The 24,128-nt window shown below is 40.6% G+C and overlaps 1 protein-coding gene across 9 annotated transcripts in view; it reads right to left on the reverse strand.

Moving 5' to 3' along the window:
* Positions 1-1,262: 1,262 nt before the first annotated feature.
* pbx3b (pre-B-cell leukemia homeobox 3b) overlaps positions 1,263-24,128 on the reverse strand; it is a 78,205-nt gene continuing 55,339 nt past the window's right edge. For 2 of the 9 annotated variants that reach the window (XM_057357079.1, XM_057357078.1), the window contains exons 3-11: positions 18,485-18,726; positions 16,674-16,864; positions 15,068-15,203; positions 13,994-14,023; positions 10,687-10,852; positions 10,093-10,170; positions 9,584-9,696; positions 8,579-8,668; positions 1,263-2,941 (exon numbers count right to left, since the gene is read on the reverse strand). In XM_057357079.1, coding sequence (XP_057213062.1) covers positions 2,849-2,941; positions 8,579-8,668; positions 9,584-9,696; positions 10,093-10,170; positions 10,687-10,852; positions 13,994-14,023; positions 15,068-15,203; positions 16,674-16,864; positions 18,485-18,726 — 1,139 coding nt within the window. In that variant the 3' untranslated portion in view covers positions 1,263-2,848. The remainder of the gene's footprint in view (positions 2,942-8,578; positions 8,669-9,583; positions 9,697-10,092; positions 10,171-10,686; positions 10,853-13,993; positions 14,024-15,067; positions 15,204-16,673; positions 16,865-18,484; positions 18,727-24,128) is intronic. The other 7 variants (XM_057357081.1, XM_057357080.1, XM_057357084.1 and 4 more) reach the window with 5 other exon arrangements.

The following is a 24,128-nucleotide window of genomic DNA, read 5'->3' on the forward strand; positions in this document are numbered from 1 at the left end:
GATGATCAAACAACATCTTTGTTTGTGTTCCACTAAAAAGTGTCACATACAGGTTTTAAACAATATGAGGATGAATAAATGATAACTGAATTTGTATTTGTGGGTAAACGATCCCTTTAATGTATGCACTATTAATAATTAAAATAAAATGGAAAAGGTTGCAAGTTAAATTCAAACCCATGATGTCATGTAAACCCCAGCAGTGCACACCAACCACTACGTCATTTCCTTTATCCGTTCTTCACAATACCATACACCGTAGGCTCCCATCTGAAGCTTAAATTTATTGTCCGGTACGCATGCTGTTTATGTGGAATGATCCCGCTGTTTGGCTGGAGTGCAAATCTACAAACAGGCCAATTAAAGGAAGCTATTAATTTAGCTGCATTTGTCAAAGGGCTCAGGCAACAATTAGTACTATTAATGCAATCTTGTCACATGTCGCCGTGCCACATGGAATAGCTTCTCACAAGCTGTTCCATGGATCCCTATCAAACCAAATAATTCATTTGGCCCCAGCAGCCCTTGCTATGCTAAAATCTCACTCTTTCTCTCTGACAGAAAACAAGCCTGAGGGGGGAGCTGTGATTTCTTTGAAGGGACTGTCAATTCGTCTTAGTGGCTTAGTCACGCGCATGTGCGGTTTGCATAGACACGTACTAATGCATGGATGATATTGCCGTATGATTGTCTAAGTAATATGACACAAGCACTTACGTGTTAGCAAAGCGGGGTGCTGTGTTTAGCTCTGCATGTATGATTTAATACATGCGCCTTGGAGTAGAATAATATCTCTTGCTTTGTTGAAGTTAATGAGGTATCAATGTTTGGTTTTGATATGTGCATGGAGTATGGGTAATTTCATAACAAAGAAAACTTTTTCATATATTGTTGTAATTTAGATAATTTAAATATGTATATAACATAATACATGTAATTTATTACACAGCATTCTGTTAAATCTTTTAACAATAAATGTTACAATGTAAACTGTATGCATATCTCTGCTGTCCTTCAGACACCTCGTATCTCCATGTTTTTACTTCCATAAATCTTTATTATTAGTCACTCATTATGTTTGTCACTGGGTTTTGCAAATAAAAAGTATTAAAAAGTGCTTGTCAACTTTGACAACACAGTATTTAATCATTTACAAAGTACGATTTTTTTCCATTTCCTGAAAAACAGCGAATTTGGACATACGAGGTTTGTGATGGACACCGACACAAACACAAATAAGACAATATCAAAACATTCCGCCATCATGAAAGGAAAACAGTTTATTCATGTTTGAAATTACACATAACTACCACAAGGAAGACTTTTCAGTCCAGGGTGTAGTCTGGTTAGAAAGAAACACGAAACATCTTTAATACATTAGAACCACTGCCACAAATAAATTTTGTTTGACTTTTTATCAGTTTCAGAATCACATACGATACAAAAAGGAGAAAGAAAGTCGAAACCCTGTCACACAGGGCTTGCAATGTACAATTCTGAATACTGTAACCTCTATGCAATACAGGTTTTCTTTTTTAATCATGGGTTTTTGTTTAATTTTTTTATTCCTTTTTTTGCATGAATTAGTAACAAGATGAGCAACATTCAAAATGTTCTTCAGTATTTACAACAGTTTCACTGTTTGGTGTTAATGTAATGACCGTGTTCCCCCTGCGCGTTCCTTCAGCCACAAAAAATCCCTCTCCACCAGCCACTGTATACTCTCCATGATATTCATTTTATTCATATTATGTTTTTTTTTTCATTTTTTCTTTTCAAAGATGCAAGAAAGCAACTTGCTTTTTATTAGAAGGTTAAAATATACATTAGATTACATAACGAGTGTGTGTGAGAGAGAAAGTTTCTTACAAGATGCGACCAAACTAACGAAAGTAGAAATGTATTAAAAAAGACAACGAAAAATGGCAGAAAGTAAAAGACAAAAATGGCGGTTGGGATATTGTTGAGAGGTAGTCAGTGAGCACTATAAGCTAAAGAAAAGCTTTAAATCTATTGGTTTTCTATGAGTTTGAATGAGGTAATAAAGCTGAGTATTGATTGGTGAGATGTATAAATACTCTAACTAGCTAATTCATATACAAGAGCGCTTTTCAACGGAAAACTGCCCAAAGAGTAACTACCAAAAGTACTGTATGACCCATATTTCCAACATGTCTTCATTTGTTGTAGTGGACTGAATATTGATTACTATTCCTGTACTCAAAAACAATAATTGCCAGATATTTAAAAATCAACCCCCCAAAATGGAGTGGATTGCTTTCAGGTCTTATTTGAAATCAATGCAACCACAACATGTGACATTAAAAAAACACTTAAAAAAAACATACACATTATATCAGAAATGAATTCCCCAAGCTGCCTTCTTTAGCATTTAGCCCTGTTAAATGCATGGATTAGCATACTTTAAATAGACTTTAGCAGGCATACAGTATGTTCTAGTGATCTTTCACTACAGCTTTCTGACAGTCAGAACAATGGAAATGGGCTATGAACAGTAATCAACGTAACATACAATCTTAGGCAAAGAGAAAAACACTTTCTTAACGTGTACACTTCAAATGATAAAAAGAAGAAAAAACATATAGAGTTAATATAACTGGAGGAGAGATTGTTAGTAAAAATTGCAGTGGACCGATGTGACGGCTAAGAAATGTTCGGCTTCCAAAACACACTGTGGAATTGTTAAAGTACCGTAGATTTGAATGCTCGAGAGTTCCATGAAGATGTTTCTGCAAGAGTTTTTTTCTGTGTCTCTGATTGGTCAGTCTGTGGTTTTGTAATTCTGTGATTTATCCACAGTTTGGGGAGGGTCCATGTCATGAGGAAATCAGTTCGAGGTATCAGAGTGCACACTACCAGGGCCTTCTGTAGGGGAGATCACAGAGGATGGAGTCGTAGCATCCTGCCATCCCCCGTTACCCTAAAACACAAACACAAGTTTTGTTAGTTTCCCAATTCAAAAAAGATAAAAAGCAAAGCATAGTGAAGCAAAGAAATAATAAAAATAAACAAAACAGAAAAAAGTAGAATTTCTTAGTTCAGAAGTTCTTATATTGTTCTATATTACTTCATTTGTACATTACTTAAGCCCTAATCAGACGGGACTAGTTTTCTGAACAACATTCAAGTTATAACTGTTCTCACACAACACATCTTTGATTTTATGTACTGATTCAGATGGGACTAGATCTCTTAGATTATAACAGAGGTGGGAGTGTCTGTTTCGTACGCTTGAGCGCTGCAGAAGATCACGTGCTCTGGATACGCGCATTGCGTACAGTAACGGTGTTAACCACTGCGCAAACCACACAAATGCGTTGGGCCCCGCAAGCTTGGGGGCCACCTAGTGGCCACAAGGGGTTAAATAATTTGATGATTGCTTTTGATCGGTCTGCGTGCGCTGAACCGGACGCATCTCATAACAGACAGGTCTGTCTCGGTTGATAAACCAATCAAAACTTCTAAAGCTAGGGGGTGGGTTAGCTAAGCTTTTACGCTCAGCCAGAGGCGCAACCGTCCGTTCATTACATATTGCTAACATTTCCTGGAAAAACATCGTTTATGTGGAGTCCTTCAAATAAAGTAAATCATGCTGGAGAAAAGTTTAGGCTGCAATGGAGTAAAGTGACACAGTGGAATGTCAACATGTGATTTTTAAAACGTCTTACAATTACTGCTGTCTGATATTGTGAATTATATTTTGCTGTTATTAGATGCGTCTGCGAAAATTATATGAGGATACGCTGGCTCCATATAGCATTAAAAGCAAACTGCATGGTATGTTTCATAGACAAATGAGTCATGACAGACAAAAAGATGATTTGAGACCAATGCCTTGAACTCTGATTTCCCTGGAAACAGCTTGTAGGATCAGTTCAAATACATATTGCAATGAATGTCAATCTGTTTACATGTGTCTGTTTCTAAAGCACATCAATAACTTGTAGATTTGTGTTTTGCTTGAAATTACATTAATAGGACTGCCTAGTTTAAGTCAGTCTTTAGTTCGTTAGATCACAGCATCTATCTTATGTTATTTTTAGGGAGGAAAAGATATTTCATACACTTAAACACGTCTTAGGAATTCTTAAATATTTTCAGCAATTGAAGCACTGAAATCTTGTGGGTTCTTTAATAAAATCAATTTCTATAATATTTGTGTTCATGCCATTTAGTTTAAATGATTATTGATAACTCAAATTATATTACATTTTAAATTATCAAAGTTTGCCCCACATTTTTTCGGGTAGTGGTGTCACCCCTGGCACAGATACACAGTCATGAAGGGCACATATCAAATATTTGATTCTAAAACATAGAATGTTTATTCTCACACCAAACTGTAAACAATTGTGTGTGCTGTTATGCGGTTCAAAGTCAAATAAATCCAGGTTATATATGTCTCACTAATTCCACATACTGTACTCAATATTACTGTTGTGCAATTCAAATAAAAATGTTAGTATGCATGTGTGGGGGCCCTCAGGTCTTGACTTTGCTTAGGGCCCCCAAAATGGTAAACACGCCTCTGATTGCGTATACTCATATGACCCAACAACAGCCTGCTTATAATAAACCCACAGAAATGAAGTAAACATGATTATTTAATATAATAATTATTTATTTTCATTAAATAACATTACCATTACGTAATTGAGTGGACAAATAAAGCCGAGTTCCGGACTGATATCAGTAAACTGATATTACAGTTGCCAGTCTTAACAGTTTACGAAATTTGTCCCGTCTCGATTTTATTTTTGTATTTCGCAGAATTGCAAAAACATCCATATCTATTCGATAAGAATACTGAATGAATGGGATGCAGGAAGTGTATACACGCGCGTTATTAAGAACTTACAGCAGTTCACATTGGCCAAAACATGTAAAGAAACGCGTTTTGAAAAGATATTGTCAGCAATCACAGACATGATTCAGAGGACCACTGAGTTCGGCGAAAAACATTAGGTAAATTGCTCGGGAATTTTTACAGAGATCGTGTGAGAAAAAAACAGACTTGGCCGATTCGCATGGGATTAAAATCACAGAGTATGTCTGAAAAACATGAATTTGCAAACCTCCTCCATTAAAACTAGTCCCGTCTGAATAGGGCTCTAGAAAACTCTTTCATGGCTCAGGAAAGTTACTCAGTTAAATATTTTCAAGTATCAACTCTATATAAAAATTCCTTAGAATAAATAAAAACAGACACAAAAGACACAGTGAAGTAAAAATACAAAGCTTCACAATTAATCTGGACAGTATTGGTTAAATTTGATGAGAAATGGTTAAACTCATATTGAAATACCTTTTTATTGCAGGCTGTTGTATCTTGGCCAATGTAAGCAAAGTTTGAGATATAACCATTTTAAATAAATTTACACTTAGTATAGCATAAGAAAAATCTTCAATAATTCTTATTTTTTTAATAGAAGTAACGGAGACCTTAATGAGATTTGGTGCATTTCTTTAATATGGGTTGTACAGTTATTAATTATGTAAAAGGTAAATATTTCTCCCAGTAATCATAAATTCACAAAAGCATGTGTTGAAGTGTGTGTGTTTTTCTGTTCAGGCTGAAGTGTGTGTCCTGGTGTGTACGTGTGAGGCATGCATATATGCGCATACTAATGCATTAAGAAATTAATAAGAGCGAGTGTCTCCCTCGATCTACCGCCTGACACGCCAGCGGCCATCTTGCCACGTTAAGCCCGCATCGGCTTCTCCCTCTCTTACTCCCTGCTTCCCTCGCTCTCGGAAAACAAATTCGCATAAACGTTGTGGCCAATGGGAACGATTGCTGAAATCAATGTCTAATCAGATTTCAGCGGTGGGCCGACAGCTTGTCGCTCCATATTTTGATGTCAGTCAAGAGGCGGGAGACCAGGGTGGGGATTGGGGGGGATTCTGGAAGGATGTTGAGTGGAAGTGACGGTGCGGGCCTTTCCTCCACCCTGCTCGCATGAGCGCTCCCAAGCGGATTGTTAGGCTCTTGCCGGAGAATCGCAGCATGTCTTTCTACCAGAATATCCCAAAAAAATAATCCCCCACGCAGATCTCCCTCTCTCCACAACAAAGGTTAGCGTATGCTAATCTGCTAATGATGCTTTCGGTTATCAAAACAATCCGTCTGTGTTTCCGGAAAACCCGTGGGGAGATGTGTGTGCGTTTGTTTTCGTGTGTGTGCGCGAAATTAGGATTTTGCTGATTTGGAGTTCCAGGAACAGGTCAATAAATAGATTGCGCTGGTCTCCTCCAGCCACGGTGTCTGGACTGAGGCTGAAACGCGAGCGTTATGAGGAAGTCTGCTGTACCCGGGTGACATGGATCACTCGCATTCAGCCTGACACGCGGGCACACAAACACACCGCCCGAACCCAAATGATAGAGTGAGTTCTGACTTGAGCGCTGGCCCGAAGTGAGAGAGTGTGAAAGTGTGGCGTTTGAGCCTGCGTGAGGCTGACACTTCATCTACACAGCTACGGGCCACGGACACATCCGAACACGCACTTGTCGTTGACACACAGGGTTAGCCACAGATACTCAGCCGTGTTTGGGTCCCGCTGCTGTAAAACATCGGGCATACATTTTGACTTGTGACATTTATTGATCTGGGGAGTTAATTCATCCAAATGGAGCTCTAACAGTCATCAAAACGTGCACGTGAGAGCGCAGCTCTATTAATTACCACAATGCAAATTATTCCTCCATCCGAACGCATCTGTTTCTCAATAGAAAGTGATTTGTTTAGCTTTTGGAAAGCTGTTAATTTTTCGCTCTGTGTAAAATAAACATTTGGACCCACAAATAATGCTCTTCTGTATTGCGAATATCTATTGATCCGACACATTTTTTGGGTCATTTGATTTACACACATTTCATTGTACAGCTGTACGATGACAATAAAACTATTCTACTCTATATCCAAAAAATTGTCTTAGGTAACAGGTAACAGACATAACATCTGAACCTGGTTTGCTATGTGTAACACAAGGAAAATATATGTATACTCTCACTCACTCTCTCACTCTCTCTCTCTCTCTCTCTCTCTCTCTCTCTCTCTCTCTCTCCAAATAAATGAGTCTTTACTCTGATGGTTTCAGATTACGCAGTGTATGGGGAAAAAACAGCATATCAAACCTCATCAAGGAAGATAAAATTCATGCCTGCAGACGGCTGCAGGCAATCATACTTTCATATTTCATCATGTTGATAAGGATATTGCAAATTCTTTGAAGCATTTCAAAACAGGCAAACAGGCAAGATGTGCTGGTAAAAGCCTTTTCATCTTACCGCGTTATAGGTTACTGTAATATGAACTGTTTACACAGGCAACAAACAGACTTAATATATTTCTGAATCTCATTTTCCTCACACCACTCCCAAATACTTGAGCTGCTCAAGGTTTTACTGAGCGAAGCGTTTTATCCGTGCTTTAAAACAGTCACAATTTCTGCCTTACGCATTTTATGGGATAGATACGTCTGTCAAATTATGAATCATCGTAGTTTGTCATGGAGTTTGGATTTACGCTGATTCCTTACTGTCTGACTCAGAATCTTTCGAATCGTGTTATAATAACTACACACTGCACATTTTGTTGTTAATGTTAAAACATGTAATGTTTATGTATTTAAAATATGGCACAGAATTATATTAAATTCTAAGTCAATTTGAATACACATTGTTTCATTTGATTTGATTTTTATTTAGGAATCATTTCAGGCATTTACAAAACATCTGAGGCTAAGTACTATAGAAAACTCCATTAAGTCTCCAGAGCGATAGAAGTAGGCAATAAAATGTTGTTCAGAGTTTGCTCTTTTTTTAATAGCTCTAGAGACTTAATGTAAAAGTGATAGTTCAAACTTAAAATGAAAATTCTGTCATCAATTTCTCGCCCTCTTTTTAAACATGTATGACTTTCTTTCTTCCGCAAAACACAAAAGAAGATATTTTGAAAAAGTTCAAACAGCAGTGGCGCCCTTTTACTTCTATTCTATGGACACAAAACCAATGCAAGTCAATGGGTGCCAGTTAACAACATTCCACAAAATATATTTTTTTGTGGAAGAAAGAAAGTCATACAGGTTTGAAATGACACGAGGGTGAGTAAATGATGACAGAATTTTCATGTTTGGGTGAACTTTTTCTTTAAGTAAGATACTGTATAATAATGTAATTTCATTTATATAGTGATTTTCACAGTTTTTGCAATGTTGCAAAGCAGCTTTACATTTATTCAGGCCAAATAAAGAAAAATTAAGAAAGGGACATAATACATGGTATTATATACATGATATTATTGCAATTATTTTTCTCAATATGATGTACATTGATGAAACTTAACTGAAGTAACTCATTGTTACTGGTCCATATATTTACTTATTTATTTAATACTTTCAGTTCAGCACAGTATAGTCTTTCTGTTCAGTTCTTCAAAAAACATATATTACTTATGGTTTGCTATGATTTGATCTGTTTAATGCTTTGACAAGTGTAAACAGTTTTATATTGCATGTTTCGCTGCCACTTCATGGCTGAATGAGCCATTACTTACATTTAAGCCATGTGGACTATACATGGAATTCCCCCCCAGGGCATCATTGTATCCTGCCGTCTGACTGATAACATGGCGCAGGGTATCCACCTGCAGAGGACACAACAGGAAGTCAAGCTCGTCAACATTCCGGGTTTCAAAAACACATACAAACATCAACACACAGTTATGTACGGTGACTATAGACAGAGGCAGTGGTGTTTGAACACGTATGTACTACATGTGGTTTACTAAATGAATCATACTGGATGGATTATACAGCTGAATGAAGTTAGGGATACAGTAAACGTGTGGTTTAATGAAACGTTTAGAACAACATATGTACATCTGCTTTCTGGCAACAATTACTGTATTTCTAGAGTACGCAGAAATGAGGGTCTTGAGTGAATTAACAAAAAGAAAAAACACAAATAAATACTCACACATGACAACAGTTGGAGGAGAATACGAAACGTGACACATTAACAGTTTTTTTTAGAATTTGAGAAATGTTTGGTATGCAGTAACTTCTCTCTCCTTCAAATGATGTCTTTTAACATGAAGATGAGATGAGCTTATGTGAAAATGAAAGCATGGCATATTCTGGATGAAAAGGAGACAGAAAAGGACATAGAAGTTTGGAGGAAGAAACAGTACCATACACCCAATACCAACCCAAGAGCTCACGTCAGAGCCAAATGCATTCACATCAACTACAAAATGGGGTCTGTCCCAGGATCGATATGCTAGCATACTGCTGCAAATAATGAGCGTCTATTCAGATGGGCCTGTGATATGGTAATTTAGTCGAGGTCCGGTCTGGAATTTTGAAGGATCCATCCATATCCAGACTACAGTCATCATTAATCTTCCACGGCTATAATGAGACTAATTGTTGAGGGGGTGATCGAATCTAAATCACTGTCTGCATGTAGGGGGGAGGAGGTTGAGTTTATAATGTGGATGGTAGGCTAGCTGACAGGTCTGCTCTGGTTCACAGCCCCAGTTCCTGTGCGTAGCGCCTACCTGTGACTGCATATTGGCTCCGACTTGTGCCCCTTGGTAAGAATCCCCATTCAGATTCTGCATGCTCATGAACATGTCCCCCGAGTTTGGGAGGTTAAAAGAACCTGACGAACCTAGAAAGGAAAATATGAGGCTGAATAGGGTGAGAAGGAGAAAGAGAGGCTACCACACAGACTCACACGTACACGCGACTTCTACAGGGACGTACACACAGCACACACCACGCTCGGAAAGCAAGCGGAAGAAAACGAAAGGACAGGAATGGAGATGATGGGTTGCATTACACCTTTAGGTAGATGTGGATGACTTGCACCAAAATAACAAATTAATGCTAAATTAAAAGAGTGAGGGGGTCACAAAAAATGCAGAAATGGTGTATGGAGTTGGTGGTCTAGGTTTCCACAATGGGTTCACACCTACACCTAATCTAATGGACTAGTTTATAAGGGGTAAGGGTAATATGCCAATGACAAGAAGGACAATAAGAAGCTTATGGAAAAGGCCAGTACCAGTGAACATGTTGGTTAATAGAGTGTTTTTGTTCTCTGCAGAGTCCAGCTGAAATTCTTCATCTTTCATCTGGAATCCTGGGTGCAAGAAAAAGGGGACCCCTTAAAAATTGCTTACCGACAACTCCTCAGGGTCTAAGCCATGTCCATATCACAGTCATATCTTCTGCTTATTACGTCTGAAGAGCATCCATTTAAGCTACACACTCAATCATGCTGCTAATCAAATATTCATCATTATTCCATACTGTATATTTGTGTAAGAGCCTAACATGCTCCAAGCAAGAGATTTCCATTAATTCACAGCGGGGGAATATTTATGGATAGAGAAGTGGTTGAGGATTTCTTCCACCCCCCAAAACTACAAACATATTCAGCATGGGAAAACCTCTCACACAGTTTCTGCTTGACTTTGCTCATCTCGTTCAGCATGTATAATCTCAAAGGCAGGAGAGTGAGGTTCAAGCCCCAGACTGGGACCTCTCACTGTCACATCAGCCAAAGGGAGGGCAGAATCAGAAGGGACCAAGCCAAGGTTGGGGATGCCTGGTTGGTTGGTTTTTGGGGACTTGTCCGGGATCGGCGTAAGCTTACCAGAGTTGGGTGTGGTGGGCGAGTTGGTCTGACTGTTCTGAACGGCAGCGGCCACTGCGTGCGCGGCAGTCACGGCTGTCTTAGCGGCGTACAGGTTGGCCTCCTCTTGGAACTTGCCGATGTTTTTTTTGTAACGGATCCTCTTGTTGCCGAACCAGTTGGATACCTGAGGGAGAGACAGAAAGAATAGGAAAAGGAAAAAAGAGGAGGGGGCGTCAGACGTCAATGCAGACAAGCCATTGCGCGCTGAGCACGGTGATTGTTTCAAGATGTCATGTTTGGGTCTATCAAGTCCACAGTCCCCAGCCTCCCACAGTAATATCCGCTGGGCATGCAGACTAATTAAGCGATTATCAGACAGGGCTTGTGCGTTATTACGGATGGAGGCGTGACACGCTCTCTGTTTGTCTCTAGACAAAAACCAACACTCGGGGGGCTGCTCGTCTTGTGGCAACGTTGCGTTTACGAGATCAGCTAGCAAAACCAAAGCATGAAGGTGGAACATTTCCCTAAAAGGTTAGCTGAGGTGGATTCTTTGTGTTGGTGTTGTTTCTGTTCCCCATTCCTTATTTTATAAACGAACAAATTCTCTTTTCCTCTTCTTTTTTTAAAGAGATGATACATCTGGCTGCTTCGATTTCAACAGCAAAGCTTTAATGCATCTTAATAACGCTAATGTTCATTTCTTTTGCATAAAACCACTTTTGCGCTCTTGCCCGAAGACGAATAACAGACACGCTAATAACCACGACTCTGATTGTACACCTAAAAGCAATCGTGAAGCCTCAACCCAATACATTAATAATTACAATAATGGTAATTTTACTAAAAACAGCAGCCGGAAAACAATAAGATCTGGGTCACATGGGGGGTGGGTGGATGTGCAAATGCTAGCACTGCATAATTGTGGAATAATAAAGAGATTAGGGGTTGTTTCTTAATAGCCCTATAAATTACGGTGGCCTGTCGCCGTGGCGATCTCTCCTGCCGTATTCCGGCTCTGGCTGGACTGGAGGACCAGAGAGCCTCAGCCCCTTAATGATGCTTTATTTAATTTCCACCTCTCTGCTTCCATTTTAATATCTCCAGCAGCTCAGGCCACGCTACGCTACAGCGGCTGAATTTACATGACATCAGATCATTTCTACCCCCACCATGCCTCCGCGCTTCTAAATCTTTAATATCTAGGCAATTAAAATTAATGACCATTCGACTGAAGCCACCACCGTTGGCAGGCTTTTGCCTTAACATCAATTGTTTGATGGGTTTACCTAGAGGTTAAACTAACAAGCAAGGTTTAATTGGAAGCAATGAAAGCACTAGCCGCCATCCTTTTTACTTAACCTGCTTATGAAGCAGCTTTGAGGCCATGGAAAAGAGGCCGAGCTAACCTAAGACCTAGAACCTAGCTGTTGCTAACCAAATATTATACAGGTTATAAACATAAATATATGAACTTAAATCATCGTTCTCTTGTCAGATTTGTTGCTTTTGTAAGCTTTGCTTTGGTTGACTTTTATACATTGTATACATTATGTGCAGAGAAGTCTGCACATAATGCTTTGAAAACACTAAAACTCTACAAAACATGGTGCAGGATAACATACACTGCTTATTCACTTTTATTTGTTACGAACAGAATTACTACTCTATACCCGACCGTAAAAGAAGGTGAGAGAGATAGCAAGAGGTGGAAGCAGAACACTAGAGATGCGGAACCCAATATCGGGTTTGTTTGCACTAAAGCAATGGAGAGGAAAGCCTGTCTAGGAGTAGTAAATAATTCACCACCATTACCTCCCCAAGCCTGGGTCAATACGCCGCTGGTGTCACTGAAAGGGGATGGATGATCTTACCCAGGTCTCAATACTGCCCGATTTATACTGCTTCTCTTGCCGAGAACGGAGCTTAAATGGAGACCCAGACCTCTGGCTTCATCACACGCACACACATTCCCTGTCATGGGTGTTTGCTGTGGCCAGAGCTGCTGATATTATCAATAATGAAACGGCCTGCATTAATAGTTAACACATTAACCTGAGGCAGAACTCAGCTACATGTATAATGAGCTGAAATATTGATAAGTGTCGCTCGTTTGAACCGCAGGAAGATCGAAGCGGAAGAACCGCACTTAATTGGGTGACGGGCGGAACATTTCGCGCCCGCTCATTTGCAGGGAGCACAATATCCCCTCTAGACTCGAAGCCTAAAATGATAGCGGTTATGGAAACTCCCCCAAAAAAAGCATCACGTGACCCGGCGTGCCATGCTCGGTGCTCATTTGGGAGGCTGCAGAGCGTTACACGTGCACAGAGATTTTGCTCAGATAATGAGGTTGATTCTGTGCAGTGGTGTCTGATAAAGGCGGCTAAATTTCCTCAACAGTACCATTAAGAGTGCACATCACTTCTAATTTCACGTCTCAGACACAAGAAAAAAAACGAAGCACATTCTTGCTATCTTAGAAATAGAAAGAAGTCATTTGAACTGGTAGGAATTATTATTAATGCTACAAGTAGTTGCTGTTTTGAAACACATTCTTTGGATTACTATAATAACTTAAAGGGATAGTTCAACCCAAAATAAATGTATGAATGTCCCCTAAGTTGTTCAAAACCTGTATATGACTTTCTTCAGTGGAACACAAAAGAAGATATTTTGAGAAATGTCTCAGTGGTTTTGTGTTCATACAACGGAAGTCAATTGGTTACCAACATTCTTCAAAATATCTTCTTTTGCGTTCTACAGAAGAAAGAAAGTCATACAGGTTTGAAATGACATGAGGGCGAGTAAATGTTGAATTTTCATTTTGGGTGAACTATCCCTTTAACCAAAAGTTTTAGATTTTCAAGTCTTCCAACATACAGATTTCCCAAATCTGTAATAAAAAAATCCTGGACATATGTAAAACACACTGATTAAATACAACGTGGGGTAAATATCTATCACAGGCATGTATGACAAGACATAACACAATAAAATAAAGGACGTACTTTTAGTGGTTTGACTGGTGAGTGTAATTCTCTAGGGAAGAGTGGAGGGGTTATATATTAAAATAGAAGTCTTGGAAGATACATATCTGATTTCTAAAAAAAGACTAATTTTTATTACTATGCACTCCAAATATAGACCTACTCAACAGTTTGTCTGGTTCTGCTGTGGAGGAAAATGACGTTTTGGAGAATGGAGTGCGTAACATTGTCTAAAGTGTCAGTGAACATACATAAAGGGGTGATAGTATAAAGGAAAAGCAACAATAAAGAAAAACAAACGGCACAACAGAAGTGATGCAGAAGTCATGACATACCTGTGCCACTGTGATGGTGGTTCCCACCCCCTGAAGGCAAAAAAGAATGGCTTTTACAGGATCTGACTCTGAACAACCCTCCATAAGCCCCTCCCCACAGAGAAAAAAAAACATTTATGACATCACAGAGTAAGCAAATACGCTCTAAAATAGGGTAATACTTGACATTTGACCTTGACCACCTCTGTGACAGTTTGAAAAAGGAAAAAAGTTTTGTCTGTGGGGAGATGGGTGGGGGTGGGTGCTCTTGCCTTCAGGTGGATTCTGAATTTGATTGTTTGAGTGGGAAAACACTGTGATACTCTTAAAGACCCCACGAAATTAAAAAAGGAATTTTGTTAGGTTTCAATTTATCTATATGCTAACACTCACTTACACGCTTAAACAACTTTTAAATCTTTTTTTTAGAATAAATGACGACTCATCCAGCACTACATTTTTTTTGACCAATGAAATGCTTTCAACATTTATGAATGTTCCTCTAGCACATTGACTAGCCCAGCCAAAGCCTATTCGTGAATTTAAAAAGAGATGTAGGCTCATCGATAGGTGCTGCCCAATACTGATGTACTGTAGGATATCTGGCAACACAGGTCAGAAAACATCTCATGTTAAGCAGCGTCTTAAAATGCTCCCTTAAAGGACGAATTTATTCCCTGAATGTGCAACTAAAATAAAGTTTGCCTCTTTTTATTCCTCCACTCTTCGGCACGCATGCACTCTCTCCCACACACACACACATTTACTCTAAAACACAATGACTGACACAGATCACCACAAACTGTGGCATCCATCCACAACAGGGTACACGCTGTGTCTTCAGGCCCTGCTTGAGACACAGCTTGGTGGAAGTATCAGACTGATGTGTTAGAGCAAACAGGTATGCATGCCAGACAGTGACAAGAGGAACGAAGGGCACAAGATATATTGTATATTCATATTTCTTATTGTTCTGGTATCAACCTTTTTTGACCTAGACTCTTGACATGGGGACAAATTGAAGGCTTTGACCTGTTTGTTGTTCTTTCCAAACTATCAAACATAAATGATATGAGCATTGAATGGTGAGCTCACCTGGGATACTGTTATGCTGCACTTCTTAGCCAGCTCCTCTTTGGCCTCTTCGCTTGGATAAGGGTTACTAAGATGTGAGTAAAAGTACTCGTTCAGGATCTCTGTGGCCTGCTTGCTGAAGTTCCGCCGTTTCCGTCTGAAATAAAAGGATGAATGCAGTTGAAAACAATAAGGAGAACTGAATATTGCATAGAGTTGTGCCTATATTTTCAAAGTACTACTAGACTAGTATACTTGAAATTCCAATACTATTTAGGACAAAACTGGCCCACTTTATAGTGTACTTTATAGTGTACTTTTATTGTACTGTAGTAGTACATTTTGTAGTATATTTGAGTACACAACTAGTTCACACCTGGTTTTCTGAGAAGTACATAAAAGACTAATTATACTTATTTTAAGTTTAAAAGAAGTACACTAAAATTACATTTGAATAAACATAGTTTTTGAAATAGAATATACAGCACGCCGAATAAAGCACATCTTCTAAAATATCTAAACTATGAAAAAATATAAACCAGTCGACCTTGCTAATTGACTAGTCGACCCTCTTGACCCATCCTCTGCGGAGAGGATAACAGCCAAACAAATAATGAAGTTGTTGGCTGAAATCAAATAAGCAGTTTTGTAAAGTCTGTAATAAGAATACGCATGTAGCCACCTGAACGGATGCAGTCACATCATTGGTCGAGCTCTAGGCAAAGCGTGAAATGTTCAGCATTTAGAGCAGCGAGCGCAGCAGCTTTCCATCTCTCTTTCTCCCTGTTTCTTTCGCTCTGATGGGGGCATTTAGAGGTGCTCGAGCATTCCCAGTCAGAGCTGTATCTTGGGACATTAGGGAAATCAGACCATGGGCAGCTGTTCCTCAAGTACCAGGGCAGGGCCTGATGGAGCTGCACTTACCGCCACCCAGTATGGTCCACCCCGTTACCCTCCACCCCCCTTCCTCACCCCAACTCGGAGCCCACCACTGTTAAGCGCCGGCTGCATTTTCTCGGCTTGTTTAATGATTTTTCACACGAGTGGCCGGCCGAACGATTGTGCATCCGCTCCACTTGAGCGTTCTCCGCGAAACCTCTTGATCCGCACTCACTCTTTTTTGCTGTCGTCGCGTCATTTCTCTTTGCCTCTCAAGATCTCCTCCACCAACTGTTTGTGATTACAGTAATCTGGACCACCTGCCGATGACCTCCTACCCACCAAACGCAAATGACTTCATTTCCACTCTATAAAACTCTTAACTGCTTTCAGGTGCTTAGCATGATTGTGTTCAGTGGATGGCCTCTAGGCTCTCGAGCTCTTGTCTTAGCAAAAGAACATCTTAACCGCTAATGGTTGAATAATGCAGCTTGTTTTGGTATGCTGATGATGCCCAAGCAAACAAGTGCCGTGGGGTCAATGGCTGTGCCTGAACAAACTTTGAGGTTAAAGGTCATATTACTATTTTTTGGTATTTTAAACTAGTTAACTTAAAATAACTCTGCAAATACACCGCAGAACAAGTATAGCTGCAAAGCAGTTCCAGGTTAATTTGTAAACGCAAAAGAAAATCATTCTTCGAAATGTTCTATAGTTCACTGTCAAAGTAGACTGTGCTCATACTAACCTGGCATCGAGGAAGCGGGACCTCAGGATCATTACGGCCTCACAGGTGCTCTGTTTAAGCTGCATTTGGATGGAGCTGAATTTGCGGTGGATGATGCTGACCATGCGCTCGATCTCTTTGGGCGAGATGGGCCGTGTGCGAGACTGCTCCCTCAACAGGTTCATGACGTGGGTGGTGAACTCATTACATGCCTGTGGAGAAACGCAACAATTGTATAAAGATCCAGCTTTCCTGCACAATGAGTAGAATCCACGTGAGAATGTAGGTGTCAAACGTACCGCACAAAACCAAATTAACAACGGCTGATGAGATGCATGCAATTTGTAGAATTATATTGAGCTGTTTTCAGCCTCGGAAGTCATTAGGACCAACTACCGAGCCTCAGCTGCTAATAAATAATTTTCTAATTTACGATTCATGCGTCGTCTTGCTTCAAATGTAAAAAACATCCTAGATATTGACTCTTTATTTGAAACAGTTACGTACTCTCAGCCTGGTGACAGAAATTCTCTTTGACGTTATTCGGCAGAAGCAACGCTATCGTTCGTTTGAAGCTCTCTGGAGCGGCAATCAGCAATTTTTGAAGCAAGTTCAAAGCCGCTCCTCTTGCGTGGAAAAAACACGCTCCGTCCTGTTTGTAGCGCTACCGAGGACTCGGAATGCTTAACAGTCACATCTACGAACGCAAATGCCGATTTGCAATTTGGCACCTGTCCAGCTGCCGTAGAATTCAGAACAGCTTTTGGTTAAAGCAGTTCATACATGATTAATTAGAATAACTCATTTAGGTAGTGCACACTTTAGCTCATTACTCGGTGGAAAATTCGTTAAGTATTTACATTTAGATAATTAAAATCAAGGAACGCCCTTAAGAAAGACGCATTTAGCTAAGACGAAAGGTTTGTGCCACCTTTTCCGCATGCTCTCTTTTTTAAACAGCTGGATGTTAATCAGACTAATTTAGCCCATTGCCTGACAAAGCTATCAGCTAAAACCACTTCCATATCATTAAAAAGATTGTTATTTACAAATAAGACCGTTACTGTTCATTGCATAAGTACCGTTTTTATGGACAAGTGGAGCACAAACACAGAAAGAATTTCTAGGAATATCCCCCCAAACCACTTCTTTAGCTACATCACATCTCAGAAAGTGATGGAAAGGCACCGGCTCCGCTCATCCTTGTTTATGAGGAAAATAAGTAAAGCGCTGAATCAAAAATTAATGTCAGCTCCATTAAAGAATCAATACATGACCTCAATGAAGCTGTAAGTCCTACATAGCAACACTTTGCAATAAGAGGCTTCTCTCCACACTGTAACTAAAAGCGTCTGCTCAATATTTATAAGAGGATGTCTAGACTACCGCTGTTCTGAGGTCAGGTAAGTTGAAGATGTCCTTATGCCTAAATATCGCCGTAAATCACATCCGCTCTCAGTTATAATCGTGATAGACAGGAATATAAACCGGAAAGTGCAAGCTAAGGTTTGGACCTCTGACACCTTCAGTTCAGATGAAGGTCTTTGGGTCTTTCTTTAAACCTGTCATGAAGCTTCAGTGAAAATCATTTATTCAGACTAAACAGCAAGACGGGACCTTTTACATCCATGATCAATATAAATGTGTGCAGAACTGTTAATGTAACCGATTATGTTTTGTAAGACCATAGTTTTACTACAAAAATCAAGGTTACTGTAGCAAAAGGTAATCCTTTTAGCTAAAAAATGGTTTTAATACAAATAATCCCACAAAACTAGCTTCTTAAGATCGTACTGGACTGAAGCATGATCAGACCAGATTCATTTTTTCACCTGTTCATATTTCTCCAGCTCGGTGTGGTAGATCTGTCTGATCTGAGAGAGTTTGGCCCTGTAGTCCGAGTGTTCGATGGAGTTGTCGGTGGGACTTCCTGCCGCTGCCGCCGCTGCTGCAGCCGCGGCCGATCCTCCGCCCTTCTCCGGTCCCGACACGCCCTCCGCCAGAAGCATGTTGTCAAGACGCATCAGCTGAGGATCTGGCGGGTCCTCCTCCTGAGCCCCGCGGATACTTAGACCTGGTAAACAAAAACACGAGATAGGTCGGTGAAATTACATGCCATGTTCTGTGTGTCTTGAAATTATTGTATACAAATTATGCATTTCGGTGCATTGAATGTTGGCACTCTTTGGCAAATATACATCACTCAGGAGGCTTGAATGATGAAACTGAATTATCGATGTTCATCTCAAACGATGCCATCATTACTGGTAGTGTGATACGTAGTCAAGTCCATCAAACATGGCTACGCCGTGCTTGAGTTAAAGCGAGACAGATCCGACTACCGGGGGTATTGAGAGAGTGCTAAAATGGCCCGTAGGTACGAATTTGTTTTTCCTCTGGTTTGCAATGCTGCCTTCTCGAATTTACACAGCACACTGCACACACGGCGTATGTACAAGCAGCCATACATGACAGGGACACTCACCGAATGACACACACCTCTCCTCACAGAGCCTACGCTAAACAGAAAGACACTCGCTCTGTCTGTGTGCGCGCTCGCCTGCTGTTCCAAAATCATGAGAGCAGCGTAATAATGAGCAGAAACTGTTCACACAAGTGCTGTTATGTTTTGTTGTTAACAAACTGTTTTATTATACAACCTGGTTCTCCTCACCGCAGAGGCGAGGCTGCACGAAATGTATGTAAATTTGCATAGCAATCGATACGAGGGTGAAAGATAGCTCATTGTGTTTGCTTGATATTCATAATGAACCTTAGAGCAGTAAAGAGCCATTAAGATTGATTACAAACTTCCTCATCAGTGCTTGCCTCTCTCTCTGTGTGTGTGTGTGTGTGTGTTTGTGTAATGAACTTCATTCATAGGAAAATAATGAAGCAGAAAAAACGATTTTAATCAAACATTTTAATCTTAACATGTATTTGTAATGGTGCCGCTCTAAGATGACACAGTCATTCTTTGTCTTCGGCTATGGCCGTCTGCCTTTGTTATTGGGTCACGTGGTCTGTCCGGTTCTTTCATTTTCTTTTCATCTTTTCTCGTCTTTTCTTTAGTCTCTATCTTTCAGTAAATCCTAATTAGTTCTCATTCAGAATGTGAGCGGGAGCACCTGTGCTGGCAACTCTAGCTTTATGGCAGAAGACAAAAGCCAGAAATCAATGGGAAAACATTGTGTCCATTAACTTTATTTATACATTTAATCTTTATTCATAAAAAAAGGTGTTTACACTTTGGATGTTTTTACACTTTTAAGCTTTTTTTTGGCTTTGAAGCATGTAAATTCTCAGGTCTTGCAATGTGACGGAATTTGCAAACCTGTAGTTGCTGAATTAAAACACCGTTATAAAAACTACACATATAGTATGATTTGGAAAAATGCTTATTTTTAGATAATACTACACATTTTAGGCCCACTACCCCCCCCAAAAAAAACTGATAAACTGTCACAGCAGTTGCAACGCATTACTTACACTCAGTTCCTATTCTCGCACGCATTAAAACAAATATTTACATGTCGGTTTTGTGGTTTTCCAAACAGACTCCAGACTTCGCTCCCATACAACACAACCACAAAAAAAACCTACAAGCTACAATCCATCAAGGCCCTCGGCAATCACGCCCCGCGTACAAACAAACCCCCACCGCACTCAGACACTCAAGCTAACCCGTTTTTATAAATAAACAAAGAAAAGATGCCGTCAACACGAGGAGACCATTTACTCCGCTAACACGGCAAATCTAAAGAACGGTACCTCCAGCCCGGGTCCCCGATTGAGGCCGCCGCCCGTCCCGTGCGGTATTGATCAGGTGTTAGCTCACGTATGTGCTGGTGATATTAGGCCACGGGGTGTAATGGTGTGAGAGGCAGAGGATGAATGAGGTCATTTGTGTGAGACGTTCAGCTGGCTGTGTTGGACAATGCAGTGTCAGCGTGGAGAGCCAAGGCCACACGAGGGACAACATGACCGTGCTCCAGTGACTCCATGAGCAGTCGTACACAAACACACACACACACAAAATGAACCAAACGGGGGTGATATATGTTTTGCCAAAACACTGGCGAATGGGACCAAGAAGTCATTAGCATAACTTCCAGCCACTTGCTTTGTTGCTTTCTTCAGCGTTGACTATTTTTTGATACTCTGACAGAAATGAATTCTGACTTATCATTTGGTATTCTCATGTATATCCACATCACTACACTGATAACATGTGTACGTAATGTTTTCTCTCAGATGTTACAACAACGTTCAGCAGATGTTTTTGTCACTTTCACATTGCATCAAGAGCTCTTGTGTTTGTTAGGCTGTGTTGGATCTGTTAAGCTTGTTGGTGTTTAGCATTATGTTTGAAACGTTAGTGTTTGTTGATGCAAAGTGAAGTAGCCTTGAAAATCCTCTCAGACGTTTATACACAAATACGATGGTTAAAAAGTTATATATTCCAGACGACCCAGACGTCAACGATACGCTCGCAAGGTATCGCAAATATGTGGTTTGTGTTTCGTTGTTATGCGTTATGTTAAGGGCCTAGCGGCTTCGTTTAGCACGTTCGTTTATTTTTCACATCGCTGTCAGGTATATTAAACATACCACAGCTGACACCTCTCCACACCAGCCTCGGTTGTCACTGCCATTCCGCTCGGTTTCTCCTGAAGGACCAGAACAGGAAACGCAGCAGGGGGAATTTACCGAGCTTTTCACTTAAACAGACATAAATCAGCAGTTTCATTCAAACCAAATAATCTGGGGCCGTAAAGAGCTGCTTGTCTCGTGCTTTATATTACCACCGAGTTCCTGCGAGCAATAACGCGGCCGTTCGCGGGCAAAGCGCAACAGAGAGGGACGCGAGAATGTGACGTTTAATGCAGTTAGAAGGTTCTGTCGCCCACACCGGCCCTGACACTTTTATCATACGTGTCCATTTCTATTTGGAAAACGGCGAGGATAAAAATGATTACTCGGCTGTGCGGAGAGCGCGCCGGGGCCCTCCAGGCTGCAGACGGGGTGCGTTGGTGCCACGGCAGCCCAGGAGAGCCATCCATAATGGGCAGGTTTGTAGACACAGAGCCCCCACCACCCCCCTTCTTTCTTCCACCTCCACCTGCTGCAAAAGCTTCGAGCGAACAGCGCTGTGGTTTATGGGGCCGCTTTCTTTTAACCACAGAAATAAGAGTCAAGTTGTTTCTTGTTATATCATCCAGTTCTCTCCCAAACGCTCAAGCTCTTTTTGCAACCTATTTCTTTTTATCTTGTATATTTTGATACGTTTTTTACATTAGGTGGATACTTTTAAAACATTTTACAGTGGATTCAAGGTGTATTTTTATCAGTATGTGTGTTCCCAAACCCACAACCAAGCACTCTACCAGTTGAGCAAAAGAAACAACATTTTTTCCATTTAAAATATTCTTTCCTTTGCCTGTTTAACTCTATCTTCTGTGCTTTTCTCACATTTTATTATGTCTACGCTATTCCTGTGACTTCCGGCTTACAGCAGATCCAGACAAATAGGAAACAACCAAATCTCTTCCGTCGTAGCAACACTTATCATTTCAAACTAAACCCCAATATGTCTGAAATGAATTAGCGCTATCACATCCCCACAGCAGGTTATTTCATCCCGAGGCCTGTGATTTTCTTTAAGCTAAGCAGCTACACTTTTAGGATGAGCAATGTAAACATCGCACCATGATACTGGTAAAATAGGCTTTGCAGTGATTAAATCTCTCATCGGCTGCAAAGCTGCAAACGCGCAGCTGAGAATTTCCATCGCTTTAGTCACAGATATCTGTACTGGATTTACCTAATACCTCACTCCCGGCATAAGCTTGACGGCAGGTAGACGCCACGCACCCCGTGCATTCCTTCATCCAACGGCTTTACCCTTAAACTCATGCAACAATGCCAGGTACTAGCACAAAACATTTGTTTTTCGCCTTTAAACTTTTTTCTCTTGACTGATACTCCGAGGCGACAGAGAAAGCTCTGTTCCACACAGCTGGGTCTGATGCAACGTTGCTGGTAACACAGTAAATGGACGAAAGGGGGTTTGGAGCTCGTTTGAAGAATGGAGGCCAAGCTTCAACTTCACCAGTTCCCTAAAAATACGCACAACAAATGAAGAAGAACTGGTCCCAATTACACAGAGAGCTGTCACTTGATTTCATCAGCTCAAAACGAAGAAGCGATGAGGGGAAAACTGTGGCGTGTTACCGGCGTAAGGCTTTTACAAAATATTGTAAAACAAATCACATTGAAAATAAATATACTGAAATAGTATTCGAAGGTGAAATACTAAAACGCATGCTCGCATAACCAAACTGGCAGAGCATAGCAACAGTTATGGTTTTGATTCCCATGAAACATGAAAAATACAAAGTAATAAAATTAAAAGCTTGAATGCAACGCAAGTCACTTTGGATCTATCTAATGCATAAATATACATGTATACATAAAAGTGAAATGCGTATTAAAAACCCTTCCCTCTGCTCTCCAAGCTTAATGTGCACAAACAGCAGTAAGCAAGCCATTAGTAGTTTGCATTCTCTTAAAAGTCTGGTGCTTGTAAAACATTGCTCTGCTTTTCCATGCATAAATGACACACCTCATCTATAAATGCTCTGAAAACCTTCCTACAGTGGAGAATGGCTATATTCGACACCTGTGAACAGTCATAACAATTATAGCAAATTTACACCACCTCTGTCTTTCTCTGTCCCTCAGGCACTGGGCATGCCCTTACGACTGACCTCTGACCCTTACCTTGTTTACTCCCATCACTAAGAGTGGCCATGAGAGCCATAAAGACTCATCCCGCTGTGTTAATGCGCACCGTTGGAGCTCTTAACACACACACACACACGCACGCACGCCAGTGAAAGTGGTTTACTTTCCAGTACGGTCAGCGACTCGCGTGTTTGCGTTTACACACAAACCCTAGACAACAAAGTTGTTTGTTTTCCGTTCGTCCATTTAACGGAGGCTTGAAATTCGGCTGTGATGCGCTGACAGCAGAAGCGCTTTCCCGTGTTAGTTCATATCAGAAGCAACGTCAGGGTTGCTCAAGCAACATGAGGAGACAGGGAAGAAATCTGCAGTGATTCAGATATCCTCCGCGTGTGAGTGATTTCTGCTCGCGCGCTCTTTTTCATGCATCCGTGGTCTGCGAGTTTTGTTCAATACACCTCCAACTGACCTCTAACCCCTTATTCCCCCTCTCTCTTCTTCTCTTTCCGTTCAATGAGCTTCTCTGCAGGAGACCAGCATCTATCGACACCTTGGCACGTCTAATTGCATCGATCCGTGCAGGTCTCCCAAAGCTAACTAATCGAAAGGGAATTTATTTCCTGTCAATATCTAGAAAGGTCATCTCTCTCTCAGAGCAAAGCGGTGCTTGGCTGTTCATGACCATGAAACTGTGTGTGTGTGTGTGTGTGTGTGTCAGGGTTTGCTTAA

The sequence above is a fragment of the Triplophysa rosa genome, linkage group LG17, assembly GCF_024868665.1.
Source record: "Triplophysa rosa linkage group LG17, Trosa_1v2, whole genome shotgun sequence".
Taxonomy (NCBI): domain Eukaryota; kingdom Metazoa; phylum Chordata; class Actinopteri; order Cypriniformes; family Nemacheilidae; genus Triplophysa; species Triplophysa rosa.